Source organism: Haliotis cracherodii, unplaced genomic scaffold (assembly GCF_022045235.1).
Source record: "Haliotis cracherodii isolate W230 unplaced genomic scaffold, xgHalCrac1.p SCAF_15, whole genome shotgun sequence".
NCBI classification, from domain to species: domain Eukaryota; kingdom Metazoa; phylum Mollusca; class Gastropoda; order Lepetellida; family Haliotidae; genus Haliotis; species Haliotis cracherodii.
The window spans coordinates 2,032,156-2,053,753 of record NW_027266270.1 but is presented as its reverse complement, the minus strand read 5'-3'; the positions used below and the strand labels follow the sequence as shown (position 1 = coordinate 2,053,753).

The 21,598-nt window shown below is 44.7% G+C and overlaps 1 protein-coding gene across 1 annotated transcript; it reads left to right on the top strand.

The window, feature by feature from the left end:
• The first annotated feature begins 2,494 nt into the window (after positions 1-2,494).
• LOC139462615 (Na(+)/citrate cotransporter-like) lies at positions 2,495-20,726 on the top strand. Its single transcript, XM_071244449.1, has 14 exons — positions 2,495-2,602; positions 3,351-3,500; positions 3,966-4,081; positions 4,810-4,940; positions 5,288-5,378; positions 6,280-6,432; positions 7,587-7,715; positions 8,636-8,716; positions 11,393-11,491; positions 11,733-11,830; positions 17,091-17,203; positions 18,009-18,170; positions 19,461-19,598; positions 20,565-20,726. The coding sequence occupies exons 1-14, from the start codon at positions 2,495-2,497 to the stop codon at positions 20,724-20,726; spliced, it is 1,731 nt and encodes a 576-aa protein (XP_071100550.1).
• The last annotated feature ends 872 nt before the right edge of the window (positions 20,727-21,598 follow it).

Below are 21,598 nucleotides of genomic sequence, written 5' to 3'. Positions count from 1 at the left end.
AGTATGCAGGAATTACAATGAACACATCGAAAATTTATTTTGAGGATACACTTATGACCATCAGCTTCGCGGTCATGTGACCGACCTCTCGTCCAATGGAAAAGCCGTATATCGTGTAAACAATTAAAACAATATCTTTGATCTTTGAATGACATTCAGAAGTCATACAAATAAGGAAGAGGATTTATTGAGGTCAACTTCTTTATTATGAGGAACACAACGTTTCAGTTTCCTTCCTCGGGTGAATAAATGCTAAACCCTGCCCAATCGTCCATCAGAATCACCATACTCTTCAGACTTCCCGCCTCATCAAGAACAAGCCAACATAGATGTCACCTTAAGTAGCGGCAAGTCCATGAAGACCCATCTACAAGCCAATGACACAGGCACCAGTAGCGCAAGCCCTATCCACAGGGGATGTCTATTCGAGATCTTCTGCAACTGTGGCCACTATTACATAGGAGAAACCCTCAGACCCCTCAACACTTGACTAAAAGAACATCAGACCTCTGTCAACAAACTACACCTGAAATCCACTATTTCCGAGCACATCCTCAAGAACCAAGACCATAACATCATGTGGGAAACCGCCAGGGTCCTGTCTACCAATAACAACTGGAGACGGAAAACTACAAAAGGCCATTCACATCAGGAAACAGCGCCGTGTGCGAGATACGCTAAATGTAATTCATTACATGCGGAAAGCGCACGTTCAATCTCCGAATATGAATGAATGAAAGGAGACAGCGGCCAGCCATGAAACATGACCAGGGAACCTATCTGCCCCGTGCTTGGGACGTATTGCTTTGATTATTGTCTGTGCTAATTATCCTCCTAGCTTCTATTTGTCCATTGCCATTTCCATTTATATCGGTAATTACCTAGTTACCTAATTACCCCATGGCCCCCGTTTGCACCTTCTCCATTGCCTGTTACCAATTAGTGATAATTTAAGTCCTGATTTCCTGTTGTCCATCGCTATCACCAATCAACGCTAAATAAGTGTTAAGTGTTGGCTTTCATTTCTCCATTGCTCGATTATATGTTGGCTTCCCTTGTTTAGTTTCCGGCTTTGTTATCTTATTACTGTTGTTGTTCTTACAGGTACATATACATGGCCTCTGCTTCGTGGCATTTATATACCCTGATGAAGGAGTGAGTGAGTATGGTTTAACGCCGCTTTTAGCAATATTCCAGCAATATCACGGCGGGGGACACCAGAAATGGTCTTCACACATTGCACCCATGTCAGGAATCGAACCGGGGTCTTCGACGTGACGAGCGAACGCTTTAAGGCTACCAGACGTACCTACCAGGCTACCGTACCTCTAACGTGCTATAACCACCAGATTCTATTTGTTGCATTTCTGATATTTATTTCTGCCAATAACTGATAACAAGTACAAGCAAACAACAATCACAAATTCTTGGCAAGCTGTGATGTATGTTTTATGGCAACAAAGACAACTTATTAAAGACTAGGGGGCACGGCTGACTCAGTCGTCTGAGGCGCCGCAATTCGCTGTGCAGAGTTGCGTCCCTTGGACATGCCAGAAATTTATGACTGTGGGTTCGAATCCGGTTAGCCCTAATTATGTTTCTAGGTTTGTCAGCACCCTACCCTGTTCGTCACCCACTTACTATTTATGGTTACATAATAATATGTATCTTATTTATGCACCGCACCAAATGCTTCTACATTAAATCCTTTTCACACATTTTTAATGCAGACCTTGCTCTGTCCTTTAGTATTATTCGCCACCTTTCGCCCTCTGTGTTTTTTAGTCAGAACCGCTAGCAAACATTCACATCACATCTAACTGTGCACAATGTGTGGTTTCCAAAATGAATTTACCAATTGCATGTTCATTCGCAGTCGGGCGATAGTGATTAACTTTTTCAGGTGGTGCTTAACGTTTTTCCACGTGTATAATTAATCAACATAATCCACAAAAATCAAGAAGGTGAATTTTTAAAACAGTTTGTGAAGGCTTTCTTGAGAACTATGAATAATAATCCGATATTTCTATTAAATCATCAACAAACATAAAATCATGTTTCTGGAATAATTCCAAACCAAATATAACAATTTAGCTTTTCTCACATTTACCTTAAGTTTCCAAGTCTGAAAAGTCTGTGTTCAAAGTATCCGAATACTGATCTAATCTTCTGAACTCCTCTGAAAACTTTTATCGTCCGCATGCAACAGCCAGACTGATATGTATCCCATTCTGGACGTCTGTAGATTCTGTGGCTACAGCATTACGGTCATGACAAATTAAAAGGCTCCAAATTTACGCGTCCTGGTTGATTGATTGGAGATTATAATTAGTACTTGATACTCTGCTCACACAGAGACTGGAAAGCATGCGTGACTAAACCTCTCACCCCCACTCCAACACACGTTTTCTTATATTCCCATTCATGCCTACACCAAGACTCACTCGACCAGTCGTCACACTGGCCGGTGGGGAACGCCATCTGAACGTCAACGATGTCGCTGCGGAGAGTGTTGAAGGAGTTGTGGCTCACGAAGAAGACACTGATCATCCTCCTGACCCCATTTGTGTTGTTGCCGCTCGGCCTGCAGTTTGAAAGTCGGGTATGTTTGTCAGTAGCTCCTTTTACAGACAAACACGCAGAGCTCAAAGTATTGGGCAAGAGGAAGCTTCTGTTTCTGTGCTTGAATTTACCAAATACCAATGTTGATACTGTAGTTCAGTACACCAAGCAATCAAACATTTAACAACTTCCTTAAATGATTAAATGTCAGTTTTACCTTGACAAAATATAGACAACTGCACCAACATGCGAACATGCGGTGTATTCGCATATTGCAGGCGACCTATTGACGAGTCTCCCTACTATGTGTAATTGTACAATAGTTTTCCCCCTTTTGTGTGGAACAAATTATTGTTAAGTTCACAAGTATCCTGTTCATTATAAACAGAATATAGAAGTCAGGACAGCAAGGAATAATTTATAAAATAACATTGTCTTTTAAAAAATGCTCTGCAATGTAATAGGAATAGATCTAGTTTGAGCGGAGAGTCGTTATACTGAAACAGATCTTTCTTGTTCTTGCAATTACCCACTTGAAAGATTTGTAACAGTTACCAGATTTTCTTTGCATCGAATCAAGATACGGAGTGATTTCATCAATAAATGAGAAACCATAACATAAGATTCAATTACCTACACATACTCTTTCTTCACATTTTCACATGTTTCTATCACGTTATGATTATTCAATGAAACGAGTATATGTTGGAGACAACCTTGTAACTTGTGTCCAACTCACATGTCTTCTGACAACCAAATATGTTACAGAGATGTGTGATATATTCCAGGAGTCACGGTGTGCATACGGTCTTGCCATCATGGCGGTGTACTGGATCACGGAGAGCCTCCCTCTGAGTGTAACGGCGCTACTTCCGCTGGTCCTATTTCCCACGTTGGGTGTACTTCCGGTCAAGACAGTCTGCAGGAACTACATGAAAGTGATGCACATTTAAATTGTGTTTGTGATAATGTATTTCCCAAATATATTTCAAAATGCAGAACTACCTGAAAGTGATGCACAGCTACATGTATACACGTTTTATGTCTTTGATAGGCATTTAAAAGTTAGGGGAACATGAATACATGAGCAAAGCCATCTACGAACAACGTATGTTATATTAAAGAATGATGCTTACGACACTGGTACGCGCTGTGATCGCAGTGGTCCAGGGTGCCGTTGTACAAAGCGATCTTAGCGCTAAGGTGGCCGTAACTCCAATACTTTAACATAGGCATACGATTATCGTGGCCCAAAGGTTGTTTTGTACAACGGCACCCTGGTCTACAGAGTAATGAGCGAACACTCCAACACTAAGCCACCCATCCGCCCATTATTGTTGCCTAACGTGCTGATATTCGATGACAGCTGTGTTGGGACTTGATCTGACACTTACTCTTTTCAGGACACTTCCTTGTTTGGACTGGGATGCCTCTCGTTCGCAATCGCAGTGGAAGAGTGGAACCTGCACAAGCGCATCGCCCTCAAAACTCTACTCCTCATGGGGTCGAATCCAAAATGGTAGCGATGCAGATGTTTTCTTATTTGTATTTCTAGGCAATATGATCCGAAATAGAGTGATTGAGTTGATCTTGGACGAATTCATATAATATCCATCGACTTCAATGTGCCGGACATTTCTCGGGATTTAACAGTTCTCGACGCGAGTTGAAGTGTGATCTGCAACGGACAACAACAGTTAGCTTTGTAATGTTGCTGAGTGTCCACGTGTGCATATGTTGTTGTAGGCTTTACGTGCAGGTTGGATTTAATGTCCTCTACGTGTTCACATGTCGTCCTCTATGTGTGCACGTGTGTTTGTAGGTTGAAGCTGGGCTTCATGTCCTCCACGTGTGCACGTGTGTTTGTAGCCTGATGCTGGACTTCATGTCCTCCACGTGTGCACGTGTGTTTACAGGTTGATGCTGGGCTACATGTCCTTCACGTGTGCACGTGTGTTTGCAGATATATACCGGGCTTCATGTCCTCCACGTGTGCACGTGTGTTTATAGGTTGATGCTGGGCTTCATGTCCGTCACGTGTGCACGTGTGCTTATAGGTTGATGCAGGGCTTCATATGTCCTTCACGTGTGCACGTGTATTTGTAAGCTGATATTGGACTTCATGTCCTCCACGTGTGCACACGTGTCTGTAGGCTGATGCTGAACTTCATGTCCTCAACGTGTGCACGTGTGCTTATAGGTTGATGCTGGACTACTTGTCCTCAACGTGTGCACGTGTGTTTGTAGGTTGATGCTGGGCTTCATGCTGCCCACGTGGTTCCTGTCCATGTGGGTGAACAACACCTCGGCCACGGCTATGATGATCCCTATCCTGGACGCCGTCCTCATCCAGCTCCGGGCGTCCACGGACACCCCAGGTTCGTAGACTGCAGTAACCGGCCGTCATGCCTGATAACAATGATGTTTGAACAAGGTTACTGAGAACTGTTTTTATTGGTACTCAGTGTCATCACTGCCTTGTTTTATTGTAAATCGGTGTCATCAGTGCCTGGTTCTATTGTTTATCGGTGTCATCAGTGCCTGGTTCTATTGTTTATCGATGTCATCACTGCCTGGTTCTATTGTTAATCGGAGTCATCACTGCCTGATTCTATTGTTAATCGGTGTCATCAGTGCCTGGTTCTATTGTTTATCGATGTCATCACTGCCTGGTTTTATTGTTAATCGGCGTCATGACTGCCTGGTTTTATTGTATTATATCCAGACAACGATGAAAGCACGACCTTGACCTTCAGCCAAGCCGACACAGCCATGTCGGAAGGAGAACAGGGGGCAAGCCAGAAGCCACAGAAAAGGTACTTTTTTTAATCATTAATATTCCCATGAACCCCCTCCTGTTACATTGTGCGACATCATTCGGCTTCCCTGCACCCGATTACTCACACGCTACCATGGTAGATTGAATATTGCCGTCAGCGGCGTATAACAACATTCATTCTCCACCAAAACTCTTACTTCACTAACTCATTCAGTCATCCGACCACCTACCCACTCACTCACTCGCAAGGGTCGACCTAGTGGTTCGTTGTATTGGTGGAATATTTCTCTAAGCAACGTAAAACCATACTCACTCACTAACTTGAGACCTGATTATCTCATCTGAGTAGCGACGCCAACAAGAGTAAAAATGTATCTTTAGCAAGGCATATTTATTCACTAACAGGACAACAAACTTCTGGCAGCTATACCGGAAGTGTTGTATGGTTGTAATAATTTGGGTTGGTGAGTTACACTCATAGGCTGTTCAAGGGGGGGGGGGGGGGGGGGGGGTGTCACTGCCCAGTAGTCCATGTCCGCCACCTTGTCTCCCCACGCCCTGATCTGTAGCTACGGTGAAACCTTTACCGACTTGTCTCCCCACGCCCTGATCTGTAGCTACAGTGAAACCTTTACCGACTTGTCTCCCCACGCCCTGATCTGTAGCTACGGTGAAACCTTTACCGACTTGTCTCCCCACGCCCTGATCTGTAGCTACAGTGAAATCTTCACCGACTTGTCTCCCCACGCCCTGATCTGTAGCTACAGTGAAACCTTTACCGACTTGTCTCCCCACGCCCTGATCTGTAGCTACAGTGAAACCTTCACCGACTTGTCTCCCCACGCCCTGATCTGTAGCTACAGTGAAATCTTCACCGACTTGTCTCCCCACGCCCTGATCTGTAGCTATAGTGAAACCTTCACCGACTTGTTTTGCAGCACATATAACGACGGACGAGAGAAGGACTCCCAATCGTTCCGACGTCTCTGTAAGGGGATGACGTTGTGTGTCGCCTACGCTGCCAACATCGGTGGTACAGGGTCATTGTCGGGAACGTCTCCGAACCTCATCATGAAGGGACAGGCTGACATGTAAGCAAACAATCATACGCATTTTCCTTACATTGCTGTAAATGTTCAATGGAGACATATCGCGCACTAGCATTATATTCGGTAGGCGTCAGATCCGTTAGTCGTCAGGTCCGTTAGGCGTCAGGTCCACTGGGCGTCAAGTCCGCTGGGCGTCAGGTCTGCTAGGCGTTAGGTCCGCTGCGCATCAGGTCCGCTAGGCGTCAGGTCCGCTAGCCGTCAGGCCCGCTGGGCGTCAGGTCCGCTGCGCGTCAGGTCCCCTAAGCGTCAGATCCGCTAGGCGTCAGGTCCGCTAGGCGTCAGGTCCGCTGCGCATCAGGTCCGCTAGCCGTCAGGTCCGCTGCGCGTCAGGTACGCTGGGCGTTAGGTCCCCTAGGCGTCAGATCCGCTTTGCGTCAGATCCGCTAGGCGTCAGATCCGCCAGACGTCAGATCCGCTTGGCGTCAGATCCGCTGGGCGTTAGATCCGCTGCGCATCAGGTCCGCTAGGCGTCAGATCCGTTAGTCGTCAAGACCACTGGGCGTCAGGTCCGCTAGTCGTCAGATCCGCTAGGCGTCAGATCCGTTTGTCGTCAGATTTGCTACTCGTCAGGTCCGCTGGACGTCAGATCCGCTAGGCGTGAGATCGAATCCCAAATCATAATTCTTGGTTCGTCAGCACCATACACGTGCACGTGAGCCCACTTATCGTTACGCCACTTACTCTGCAATATCAGTCACTCGTAGCCTTTAACAGTTTGAGTTTTTTACGTATGTTTCTCCAAAACTTAAAAAGTCGGTAGTCAAAAACAATTATTCTTCCAGTACTTTCTTCTGAAGTACCTAGTTTCAAATGTTGAACTGAAATGTTGGAAATTATTGTGCTGGAGTGCAGAAAAGTGATATTTTGGATCGGTTTAGTCATGAAGCATGAAGAAACTAAACTTACCATGATGCGCGAAGCGCTTCATGGAATTTGCTCACGTGAGGCACTGTCTTCATCAGCCGATGAAAGTCAACAAATACAACTTCAATCCTTAAATGGTCTTTGATGGTTATGTATTTGCTATCTTAGTTGTGTTTTGGATCGCAAGTTTTCAGCCTTGGAACGTTTGTAAATGTATACTTTCTTTTGCCGTACACCTTAATAAAATGCACTGACATATCTAACACTTTCAGTTTGTTTGAGGAATATGGTTTGGATTCGGGGGTGACGTTCACTTCGTGGATGATCTTCGCTCTTCCTGGCTCCGCCCTCTGTCTCATTTGCGCATGGCTATGGCTTTCATTTTTCTTCCTGGGAAAAAGGTAGGTCAGGTCAAACATGACTGAACAAAGAACCTGAAATAAGGCGACAGGTATATTAATTTATGTCCCTTTTCCAATGCCCTTGAAAGCAAACTTTCATAATCCGGAACGTTTCAGGGTACATTCATCTTCAGGTTGCGTCGTCTCATTCGGTTGGTCCAGTAGCATAGCCAAGGTCTGCTGGTCATGGGTTCGAATCCAGTGTTCGCCCGATGATGGTCTTGGGTTTATCAGCACCACATCCCTGTTTGTGGGTTTTACCAAAATGATCAACGTCTGTGTCAACTAGAACTCTCCTCCCGCATTAAGCTGACACATTAATTTTAAGCTGCTGAACTATTGTTCAAGGCGGCGCTAACCCCTGGGCCCCGAGGCAACACGCATTCCCTTGCTCTACAGCCTTCACTTTGACGTTGAAAGCAAATGACTACAGCACGCTCACAACTCTCCATGGTTATTAATTCTGCGGAAGATGATCTTTTTTATGTTGTATTAGGCGGTGTTACACTCACTCACTCACTCACTCACTCTCACACTCACTCACGCACTCTCACACTCACTCACGCACTCTCACACTCACTCACTCACTCTCACACTCACTCAGGCACTCTCACACTCACTCACTCACTCACTCACTCTCATCACTCACTCACGCACTCTCACACTCACTCACTCACTCACTCTCTCTCTCGCTCACTCACACAGAAACATTAAGGAGTCCCGTTCGCCGTCGTAAGGGAATCAAATGAGTGCAAATGAGTAAAAAGTGGCGAAAACACCATAGCATATGAAAAAAACTTTTAATACGTTTTATATCCCAACGTTTAGTTGACAAAACACAGCTTGAATATTGCTACCTGTGGCGTAAAATAACATTCACTTACATTCTCTTCCATGGCGTGTTTCAGAAACTGGTTCAGATGGCGGTGTCGCAGCACAGAGACTGAGGGCGATGTACAGAGCACACTCAAACGACAGTACGAGGAGCTTGGACCTGTTTCGTGAGTATTTTGCAAAAGAATATAGAAACAAAATACAAGATCAACACGGCACAATGAAATGCTTTAGCATACCTACCTGTTGATGCAAGTACCTATCCTGTAGTAAAACGCACGTGTAAACCAGTAATTTATAAAACAAACTGTATTTTGCATGTGGTACCTTCAGAATCAGGAATGAGAATATGGCACATTTCAGTTGAAATATTTATATACTATGAAAGTAGAAAACAAACATGTTATGAAAACAAAACTACTTTCTTTCTTTGTTGATCAACGCCGCACCAATACGACGGATGTGTGTAAAAAAAGCTACAAAAAACCCTCTCCATATCCAATAGAAATCTCTACATCGATTGTACGAATCCGACGATATCATGAGCATGTGTTTATGAATCATAATCAAATAGTAATGATACCAGGTGTTCGCCAAATGGTAGCGTATCCTGCTCTCTGGTGACACCCGTCACAAACACACGCAAAGGCAAGTCAATTGTTCACCTGAAAAAAACACGAGAACAAATGGTTCACGTCAAAATAGGGAATTGCATCGTACATCATATTTGTCACTGATGTGTCAAATTTGGAAATGCCCTCCAATAATCTGTCTGGACCAGACAATCCAGTCATTGGCATCGCGAGCATCGATCCCGGAATTGGGATACGATGACATGCATTAACCAAGTCAACGAGCCTGACCACCTGATGCAGTTGGTCGCCTCCTACGACAAGCATAGTCCTCTTTCAAGGGGGACAAGCATTGGCTATTCTACCTATTCTACCCCGGATCTTCACCAGCAACAAAACTAGTAATATGTTGTACTATATAATGACTTCCTGAAACATTTGTTATTGTTTTCAAGGGTATTACGTTAACACGATCATAATGGTATACATGATGCTACTGACATTGATATATCTACAGTGGTAAAGATATTAATATTTTTTTATTATTAATCTTTTCAAAGTAATAGTTACAGTGTTGTGATTTTAATTTTAAACGAAGTAGATCTACAGACACATGCAGATACTGTTAAAATTAAAACCCAAAACGTTATGAGTGTGTTTGTGATTTTCAACCATGAACCATACTTCTCTATGAGAGAAATCTCCCTAATTGTAATATGTTTAATCCTGTAGCCTGACACGTCAAGTATTCACACGGTCCAAAAGTGCTAATATCTCGCCAAACGGAAACTGGGTCAACGTTTCACAGACGGTTTTGCCCTGCCCGTCGCCTCCTAGCGGCTGCAGGCGCTCTGGGGCAGGTAAACGAGTCTCGGACAGGGAGCTTCTCCATGTTAAGATTGTTGCCGAATAACATAACTGTGTTTAGTGTAATAATTTACAGGTAGGAATCTTAAAAACATCTCTCTAAATCTAATTTTGTATTTTGTATGTACGCATACCATTATATATAAGTGAGACAAAGATAAACTTTCTTTTGTTTACGTCTTTCCAGCGATTACTCATCCCCATGCGCCTATGTAATTTTCTCAAACCCATAACAAACCCGTGAAGATCCGGGGAAGAATAGGTCTTCAGAAACCCATGCTTGCCGTAAAAGGGGAATGTGCTTAGGCGACTAACGGGATCGTGTGGTCAGGCTCGCTGACTTGGTTGATAGATTGATGCTCATGATGTCAATCACTGGAATGTCTGGTCCAGACGCGATTAATTACAAATCGTCGTCAAATAGCTGGAATATTTCTGAGTGCGGTATTAAACAACAAAGAAACAAAGAAACCCATAACAAAAATAAGGCACGGCACCTGGCGTTGGTCAATAACTTATATATATCCTCAAATTGTAGAACTCTATTCGTGAATCATATACCGACACCTTTCAAGTAGATCTGTTCAACGAAGAAAAAAGCAATGAAGGTATGAGTGCCAACCCATCTCCACACAGACAGTAGGTGTGTAAACATATTGACAGTTTGATGATGGCTATCACTGACCCAACAGACCCATCTCAGTGTCCACCGCGCTGCTGGGTCACATGGCTCCCACGTGGGGAGGACTATCACTGATGTTATTCTCTACTATAAGAATAACAGAACCTGTTACATGACCGGGCAGATTTCGCCGAGTCATGTATCAAATAAATGGAACATTTACATTGGACGAATAGAATTTTGATTGTGTTTTATCTCAGGGTGTTTTGTGTGTGTTTCAATACATACTTCTATTAAATAATCATCTGGAGATTTTCTGAGACAGACGGCTCGCAGCAGTTTCAAACTTCTCAGCTTTTGTTCTGCAGACGTGTGTGGGGGTCCGGATAGGTTCTTACCTAATGTTAAGTGATCGGAAAACTTTAAAATTGAAAACTGAAAAAACACTTTGAGAAAAAATACCAGAATATAAAGATTCAAGAAAAGTGCATGAATGATCAACCGTAGATGTTATAACATGACACCGGCTTCCAAAGTTCAAGATAAGACAAAATGAAAACAGATGAAAACGATTCCGTAGGTTTAACTTTGACCTTATGAAATTTAGCAACGTTGCTGGGGAGTTGAGTCGAACACGATGCCATGTACTTGGCGGCGGTTAAGCAACGTTGCTGAGGGATCGAGTCGTACACGATGTCGTGTATTAGGCGGTAATGTAGCAACGTTGATGGGGACTCAAGTCGTTCATGATGTCGTTTACTGATTGTTGATTTCTTTTCCAGATTTGCAGAGAAGGGTGTTATAGGTCATTTTCTGCTCTTGGTACTTCTCTGGTTGTCAAGGAAACCACCAATTGTGAAAGGATGGGGCGCCTCTTTCCCGTAAGATTAACCCAAGGACACTATCTAGCACAGGCAGCTCTGTCGGTTTAGAACCCAAAACAGTAAACGCCGTGAAAATGGCATCGTGATGGTACTTAATCTTATGGTTTTCGTTAATAGAACTATCTAAGGTAATCGTCAGTAGTGTAACTGCTCACTGATTGACTGACTCCCTTCTCCCTCATCCCTCCTCACTCACTCACTCACTCTGGCGTTGTGAGATCAGACTCTTCTGTTACAGGTATGTCGGAGATTCAGCAGCAGCCATCCTTGTTTGTGTTTCCATGTACTTCTTCCCTGCTCACAGGCCACGGGTTTTCGGCTTACGTAGGAAGCAGGGTAGGTTGGCATTACTTGCAACACTTGCTCCCACGTTCCTGTATAACTATCGTCAAGTAAGACTCTTTAAGTTGAAGTCGTTTGAGGATGGATTCGAATTGTGTATTCCTCTTCATGCGTATGAATTCCATGCATATAAATACATGGTGGTGCACAATACACACTAATAATTATCAGACTAAATCCAAACAGAATGGAGAGATTATAATACCACATTTGTGTGCCTACAAGTTTTTGAAAGTGTTATACTTCCATGAACGCACATTTATAATGAAGTGAATTCATATAAATGAATACGTCAACACAAATTACTTCTCCGACTGCTAATTTAATCATAAAGGAAAATACTCAGGACAAAAGTACGAAATCAGTGTCAATAATGCATCACAAGCTTCCCCCACTCTCTTGTGATGGACCCGCAAAGACGCCAGAATAGTCTCGAGCTCTCTCTGCCCTTCACCTTCTCCTACTCTCTTGTCTCGCCCAAGCTCCGACGGTCTCGAACTCTCTGTCTGTCTTGAGCTCCCACTGTCTCGAACTCTCTCTGTGTCTTTCTTGAGCTCCAACTGTCTGTCTCGAGCTCTCTCCGTCTGCCTCGAGCTCCCACTGTCTCGAACTCTCTCTGTGTCTTTCTTGAGCTCCCACTGTCTGTCTCGTGCACTCCCTGTCTGTCTTGAGCTCCCATTGTCTCGAACTCTCTCTGTGTCTTTCTTGAGCTCCAACTGTGTGTCTCGAGCTCTCTCCGTCTGCCTCGAGCTCCAACTGTCTCAAACTCTCATGGTCTCGAACTCTCTCTCTCTCTCTCTGTACGAGCTCTTACTGTCTGTCTCGAGCTCCCACTGTCTCTCTCGTGCTCTCACTGTATGCCTCGAGCTCTCTCCGTTTGCCTCGATCTCGCACTGTCTGTCCCGTGCTCCCTCTGTCTGTTTCGAGCTCCTACCGTCTCGAACTCTCTCTATCCAACTGTCTGTCTCGAGCTCGCACTGTCCGTCTCGAGATCACTGTCTGTCCCGAGCTCCAACTGTCCGTCTCTGTCTCAAACTGTCCGTCTCGGGCTCGCACTATCCGTCTCGGGCTCCCACTGTCCGTGTCGAGCTCGCACTGTCCGTCTGGGGCTCCCACTGTCCGTGTCGAGCTCGCACTGTCTGTCACGAGCTCGCACTGTCCGTCTCGGGCTCCCACTGTCCGTGTCGAGCTCGCACTGTCCGTCTCGGGCTCCTACTGTCTGTCCCGAGCTCGCACTGTCTGTCCCGAGCTCGCACTGTCCGTGTCGAGCTCCCTCTGTCCGTGTCGAGCTCGCACTGTCCATGTCGAGCTCGCACTGTCCGTGTCGAGCTCCCACTGTCTGTCCCGAGCTCGCACTGTCCGTCTCGAGCGTGCACTGTCTGTCTCGAGCTCCCACTGTCTGTCTCGGGCTCCCACTGTCTCTCCCGAGCTCGCACTGTCCGTGTCGAGCTCCCACTGTCCGTTTCGAGCTCGCATTGTCCGTCTCGGGCTCCCACTGTCCGTGTCGAGCTCGCACTGTCTGTCCCGAGCTCGCACTGTCTGTCCCGAGCTCGCACTATCCGTGTCGAGCTCCCACTGTCCGTGTCGAGCTCGCACTGTCCATGTCGAGCTTGCACTGTCCGTGTCGAGCTCGCACTGTCTGTCTCGAGCTCCCTTTGTCTGTCTCGAGCTCCCACTGTCTGTCTCGGGCTCCCACTGTCTGTCCCGAGCTCGCACTGTCCGTGTCGAGCTCCCACTGTCTGTCCCGAGCTCCAACTGTCTGTCTCGAACTCGCACTATCCGTCTCGAGCTCCCACTGTCTGTCTCGAGCCCCCACTGTCTGTCTCTAGCTCCCACTGTCTGTCTCGAGCTCCCACTGTCTGTCTCGAGCCCCCACTGTCTGTCTCTAGCTCCCACTGTCTGTACTCGCTGCCTGATGTCGGTTGTGACACGACATCAGTGATTCAGGGTTCATGTCAGCCGTGAAGGCGTGGTAAACGTGACACATTTATGACGGACAAGAAACTCACTTCAACTGTAACGAGAGCTTTATTGCCTTCACAGTGTCCAACTTAGTACTTATATTGGCCCTGCACGGTTTCCTGATTAGAATCAACATAGTCTCTGATTGTCTGACGAGGCACTTAAATGGGTTTTTGTGGTCAGGCTCAATGAATTCATAGATTTTATTACCCACGTGGTGAAGATACTAGTGGTAAGATACTAAATCCGTAAGTCACACGTGTGTCGTACCAGGTTAACCTTGTTTTATTCGTTTTGATTGGATAACCGTGACCTCTGTCACACCGGGACTACTTTTTTCATCCATAAAAAAACGCGAGACGTCATTCATTTTGCAACTACATGACAAAACTGAAGCAATCTCATGAGAGCGAGAGATATTTACCAAACAAGATAGTCACACGCATGAAATTCGGTTTTCATTCTATATAAGTTATGCATAGAGCTTCTACAGATATTATATAAACGAGCTGTATCCATTTACAATGAACGACTACCGATCAATAGAGCGAGGGTCCCAATGAGCTTTCGCAACTTTCAATTTGATTTAACGTAAAAGGATAAGCGTGGTGAACTGAAGTCAGTTTAAACTATCTGGACTGAAATCTAGACCTACTTGGGATGATCCGGTTGTGCCATCAGTGTCCCCTTCGAAGCGTATTTTGTGGCACTGTTTCGGGAATTTTTTGTTCACGACTGCACGATCAGATCACTCAAAGTTAACATTTCCGATACAAATCATTCGAAAACTCAGTAGAAATGTGCCTGATTTCCGATTATGTGGCCTAATATATCCCAAATGTGATCAATAACATTCCCTATCTCAAGCGTAACACGCTGTGAATAGATCACGGTTGTCTTTTCTTATTGCGGTGGTGACCTTGCCCTTTGTTCAAGCTGTCACTGACATGCAAGCTGAACTTGAGCGTGTTGTTTTTCACGTCTGCAGTAAAGGGTGGTACAGAAAACATGAATGTCTGTGGCGAATACTCTGATTTCCCTCTTCCAAAATGGTACGGACATGATATAAAGTCAGCTAATAGATCAAGGATACGGAACCATTTTGATTGCACAGACGGGACCCGGCAGTGCGACGGTTGGTCCGATATAATGTGACTTTTTCGTATAGCTGTCCAGCGTACTAACAACATGTCGCTTGAATTACCACAAGTTGACGAAATTCTTCCAAAAGGATCTTGAGCGTCGGTGCTGTTTTGTTTTTTGAAACACAACTGCAGGCGTATGTTGTCAATGCGTATGCCCATATTTGGGCATATATCAATATTCATGCGCAACCAGATTTTGCAACTGGTTTTAGTTTGGTCTGTCAACGAGTTGTTATGTATTTAAGGATTGACTGTGTATTATTTTCAGTTCATTGAGGTATGAATCGAAAAGCCGATGTGCAAACTGTATGAATCCGCGTAGCGTATAATTAAATTCGACAACGTAAAACATGTTTTATCTAAATAGTTTAACCAAAAACAGTTGTATATATCAAAACAGACAAAAATGACGAGATTGATAAACATTTCAGGTGTAGGAATACATACAGTGGCGTGACATGAATCAGGTGATCATTTAATTTAAGCACATAACTTGACACGCATACACAGTCAGTAGCCAATCAACGGAGAGTAGGATCAAAACAATGTTCATTGGACCTGAATATGAAGAAGAGAAGGCGGCTGTTACCGCGAGATTCAAACATTACTTCCCTGATTATGGTAAAACACAGTTGGAAAAATGCTAGTTAGAAATGAAATCCGAAGACATGAAATTTGAACCGAGGCGAGAGGGAAAAAACAGGCGAGCGAGCCTGCACGTTTGCTGTTTCATTCATTCTCGGCCTTCGGTTTCAAACGGTAGTTTGGACAATGAATATGAATGTCTTGTGCATGACGATACACGTGAGCAGAAAGGGAATTCCCTCCACTGTATATATTGGGATTCCCCGACATTCCGCAGTAATAATGGTAGTGCGCTTCGGTGGGCGTGGCTTAATGTTTTACATTCATTGGGAAATGAAAGCAATAACACATGGCCAATTCAGCTAATCAGAATGCAGGAATTTCAATGAACTTAACGAAAATTTAATTGTTTATATCCATATGATAATGCCCGTGCCCACACTGCGAGAACAACAAGAGGCTTCTTCCAGCAGAATGGCATCAGAGCCATGCAGTGGCTGAATGACGTCCGACAACTGCAGCTCAACTGCGTCACGCGTTCATCTTTTTATCATGTCTCAAAGTATGTTTACATGTTTGGACAAATAAGGTTTCTCATATATCTATCCATGGTGACGTTTCTTTTGCGGTTCAGTATATAATGAACACAGCTGATATCTTCACGTTGCTTATCTTTTTCGCGAACACCTGTTGTCGTCGCTGATTTTCAGTGGTTAATTCATACGATTTTCACAGCTATTTTGACCTTTACGCCAAATTTTAATCTGTTTCGGTGGATGATCGAGACTGGTGATTTTCTTGCCTGGACAATTTATGTTTCCATATACTCATGTGATATCTTTGCGTGGCTGGTTTGCAATGGTTCCATGTACCCAGCTGATATCATCACGTGACGTTGGTTCCATGGACCCTGGTGAAATCATCATATGATTGGCCAAATGTGTGTGGACCCGTGAAGATCCGGGGTAGAATAGGTCTTCAGCAACACAAGAGGCGACTATGCTTGCCGTAAGAGGCGACTATGCATGCTTGTCGTAACGGGATCGGGTGGTCTCACAAACATAGATGAAAAAATGAGTATATATATTATATTCTAAAACATAATTCCTGAATCCTTTCAACAGATGGTGACATGTGTAATATTTATAACAGTCAGCAACTGCTACCACACTACTAGGGGGAACAACTATGCTTGTCGTAAGAGGCGACAAACGGGATCGGGTGGTCAGGCTCGCTAACCTGGTTGATGCATGTCATCTCACATTGCGTGGATCGATGCTCATGATGTCAATCACTGGACTGTCTGGTGCAGATTCGATTGTTTACAGACCGCCGTCATATAGCTGGAATATCGCCGAGTGCGGCGTTAAACAGCAATCACAAAAATTTGTATTTGACTGGCACGCAGGGCTACGTCTTCATTACAACACAACAGCGTGTAGACGGATGTAGTCCTGGGGAATGTAACGACCACACAGAGACACACTTGGTGTTCCGGATAGATGACCGCCAACAAATGTCTCCATCCTTGAAACAACGTGAGTGTCCTTTACCTTCTACAGAGACCGTGCAGACAGTCCCGTCCCTGCTCAACTGGCCGACGGTGCAGAGGAAGTACCCCTGGGGGGTGCTGATGCTGCTTGGAGGGGGATTTGCACTGGCAGATGCTTGTGAGGTAGGGGGTGCTGACGTCTCTTAGAGGGGTGTCCTCACAGATAGATATCTGTGAGGTAGGACCAGTGTGGGCGCTCAAGCTGCTTGGAGTGGTGTTCGCACTGCCAGATATCCGTGAGGTAGGGGGTGCTGACGGCTCTTAGAGGGGTATCCTCACAGACGGATATCTGTGAGGTAGGACCATGGTGGGCGCTCAAGCTGCTTGGAGGGGTGTTAGCACTAGCAGGTATCTGTAAGGTAGGACCAGGGTGGGCACACGAGCTGATTGAAGGGGTGTTAGCACAGGCAGATATCTGTGAGGTAGGACCAGGGTGGGCACACGAGCTGCTTGAAGGGGTGTTAGCACAGACACATATCTGTGAATAGGACCAGGGTGGGCACACGAGCTGCTTGTAGGGGTGTTAGCACAGACACATATTTGTGAATAGGACCAGGGTGGGCACACGAGCTGCTTGAAGGGGTGTTAGCACAGACACATATCTGTGAGGTAGGACCAGGGTGGACACTCAAGCTGCTTGGAGGGGTGGGATTCACACACACTGGCAGTGTTCGCCCTGGCAAATGTGTATATGAAAAGCCACGCTTCTGACGGATTGATCTCCTTCTGGATCAATGTCTGTAACAATGTCTGGAACATTGTAACAATGATAATAACAATCTATGTAACACTGTCTGGAACAATCACTTTAACAGTCAGAGAAGCAATCACGCTAACAATGCGTTGTTGCTATTGTTTTATTAGTGTTGGTCACAATGTTTAACTGAAAGACATTTTCCGTCACTGGGGTGTGTTTTGTGTCAATCAGAAATCCGGCCTGTCCCGGTGGATCGGGGGTGAGATGACTGCTCTCAGCTCCCTGGAGCCATGGCTGATGAACCTCCTGCTCACCCTTCTCATCGCCCTGTGTACCGAGATCACCAGCAACGCAGCCACGGCCTCCCTTTTAGTGCCTATCGTGGCCCAGCTGGTGAGTACCACCCACCCCCACAAACACCCTACATTCCACACACACATGTGGTCGACTGGGGATTATTTTGGGTAAAAATATATATTTAAGAACGTACTGGGTGGGTTTAAGGGGGGATTGAACGGCTGACGTAGTACCTATCTTTGTCGTCCTTGTTGTAGAAGCTTATGCCCACGCGGGCGTAGTGGCTGGGAAGACGTGACGATGCCACACTTCTTGCATGCTCGGCTAGGCCATGATTGGGAGAGCCGAGATGTAAGGAGCGTGTTCATTGGCTGTGTCCGTTTTCCTGGTCACATGGTCCGCATGTTGGCTTTATAAGCCTACCTTGGGTAGGGAATGGTCAGTCGTCACTCACTAGTATCTGGTAAGATACAGTCGGCTCCCGCGTCCTGAATCAGGATCATTTATTATTTCATATAGGGCTTTCGTTGGGATATTAGATTAGGAGGTATGGGTGGGGGGAAATAGAGTAGCATTGAATAGGTCTGTTTTTTAGACATTTTACTTTTGGGAGTTAAGTTAGAGGGGTGGTTAAAAGAACAAGTTTAAGTAAGAAGGTTGAATTGGTTTACGTAGGTAGGGGGAAACTTACGTAGGTTATAGATAGGTGGAGAAGGATTTTGCCCCTGTTTTGGGGTTTTTTTTCGGTTGAATAAACTTTAAATCCACTCTTTGTGTTTTATCTATAATTTGAATTGGTAGCCCGGTTAGGAGCCTCCTAGAACATAAAACATAAGAATACTGCACATCGAGAAGAGGACAAAACGCAAAGCACCGCAGTAAAACATCAGATCTTTTGTCAACTATATTTATAGTTCTACTGTCACTGGGCGCCTTTCACAGGCTTTAGAGGGCGGCTATTACACACACACACACACAAACACAAACACAAACACACACACACACACACACACACACACACACACACACACACAAACAAGCAAACACCCTACATTTCACACACAAAAACACGCACGCGCACGCACACACACAAATCCACACTCTCTATCACACACAGACACACGCACATACACACAGACACGTGTGCGCGCGCACTCACACACAGACATACACACATACACACGCGCGCACACACGCGCGCACACACATACGCACATGCACATGCATCTATGCAACACAGAGATCTCCAGCAACCACCGAGGCCCCCAGGTGCACAATACAATACACGTACATATCAGTCACAAGACAAGCAAGGACAACATGTTTAGGTCACGCAGTGTTTCCTATAGCGACATCACATAATATAATCAGCTGTTTTGATTCCAGGCCATGAACTTGTCCATCAACCCTCTCTACCTCATGTTTACCTGCGCCATCTGCACGTCCTTCGCGTTCATGCTGCCTGTGGCGACACCACCAAACGCCATCGTCTTCTCCAACGGCTATCTGGAGGTCAAGGACATGGTAGGGCCCCAACCTTGCTGGCATTTTATACAAAAGTTACAGGGTTGTCTACTAATTAAACTGACTCTTATACAACACTGTACTTGTGTAGTGTCTCATTATTATATAAAACTGTTATTGCATAGACACTAATACAACACTGTACTTGTTCAGTGTCTCATTATTATAAAACACTGTTATTGCATAGCCACTAATGCAACCCAGTATTTGTGTAGTGTCTCATTATTATACATTGTATAACGCTGTTATTGCATAGCCACGAATACAACACTGTACTTGTGCAGTGTCTCATTATTATATAAAACTGTTATTGCATAGCCACGAATACAACACTGTACTTGTGTAGTGTCTCATTATTATATAACACTGTTATTGCATAGACACTAATACAACACTGTACTTGTGCAGTGTCTCATTATTATAAAACACTGTTATTGCATAGCCACTAATACAACATTGTACTTGTGTAGTGTCTCATTATTATAAAACACTGTTATTGCATAGACACTAATACAACACTGTACATGTTCAGTGTCTCATTATTTTAAAACACTGTTATTGCATAGCCACTAATACAACCCAGTATTTGTGTAGTGTCTCATTATTATATAACACTGTTATTGCATAGTCACTAATACAACATTGTACTTGTGTAGTGTCTAATTATTATGTAACACTGTTATTGCATAGACACTAAATTGTTTGATAGGCATTACTTAGAAGTTGACGGATGACAAGGTAGACACAATTTTATGGATAACAACATCTTTGATACTGTAGAAAGCGACGTTTCGGTATAGATCCTTATGCTGTTGTCAAGCAAGACTGAATAAGGGATTTAGTACAGAATATATATAGTAGGTGGAGGATTAACAGTAACAACAATTGCATATATGAGTGGGATAACATTATCCCCTTGTCAACACCTTACCTATGTTATCCCACTCATATATTGTCTTCCTACAGATCCAGGCCGGTGCGGTGATGAATATACTGTGCGTGGCTATCCTCAACGTGGGTGCAAACACGTGGGGCAAAGCCTACTTCAACCTCGGTGTCATGCCCATAGAATTCTCCACCAACGTCACTGCTGCCGACGTTATCAACAATGTTACGTTGACGAACTAGGTGATGCTTATGATCAGAACAACGTGTATTCTCATCAATCAGGAAACAACTGACACTTGACGAGATAACTGAATGCATTACCTTCTTTATGTACTACATATGTCATTCCAATATTTGAGGAACACTAGTGAGTGAGTGAGTGAGTGAGTGAGTATAGTTTTACGCCGCTGTTAGCAACATTCCAGCAATATCACGGCAGGGGACACCAGAAATGGACACCACATTGTACCAATTTGGGAATCGAACCCAGGTCTTTGGCGTGACGGGCGAATGCTTTAACCACTAGGCTACCCGACCGCCCCTGAAGAACATTTATGACAAGTAAATAGTTCATAAGTATTGAAACAAGTGTGTAAAAGCTTCGTATCCTCAACATTCAATGGTTAAGTTTTTACATTGGTATGGAATAAAAGCATCGCCACACCTGTGGAAGGAGCTATGAGTTGTGATGTCATCTGCCCAGTATGACTGACACTACGCGAAATGAGTTGACGTTTGTGTCTTAGCAAATGACCACATAAACTGACGGTCAAAAGAAACCTACCTTACTTTTAAATCACTCTATTTTAGAAACTACAAAATGACAGACATACAGCATCCGGGATATTGGCATGACAGTTGCCCGAATATTGAGGTGGCCCATGGGGAGCCAAAACAAGCTTTCAAAGTAATTGACAATGCACACGCACATCTAAAATCGCTCAATTTCAATGACACGTCATTAATAGCGTGTTTGACCATCCCCTGCTACAAGACAAGCAAAAACTCTCCGGCGTACAGAAAATATCAGTCATGTGATGACGTTACGTGGGACACGTCGCCATTCTTTTTGAAGGGCCAGGATCAGTTCTTGTCGATTGACTGGAGGATGT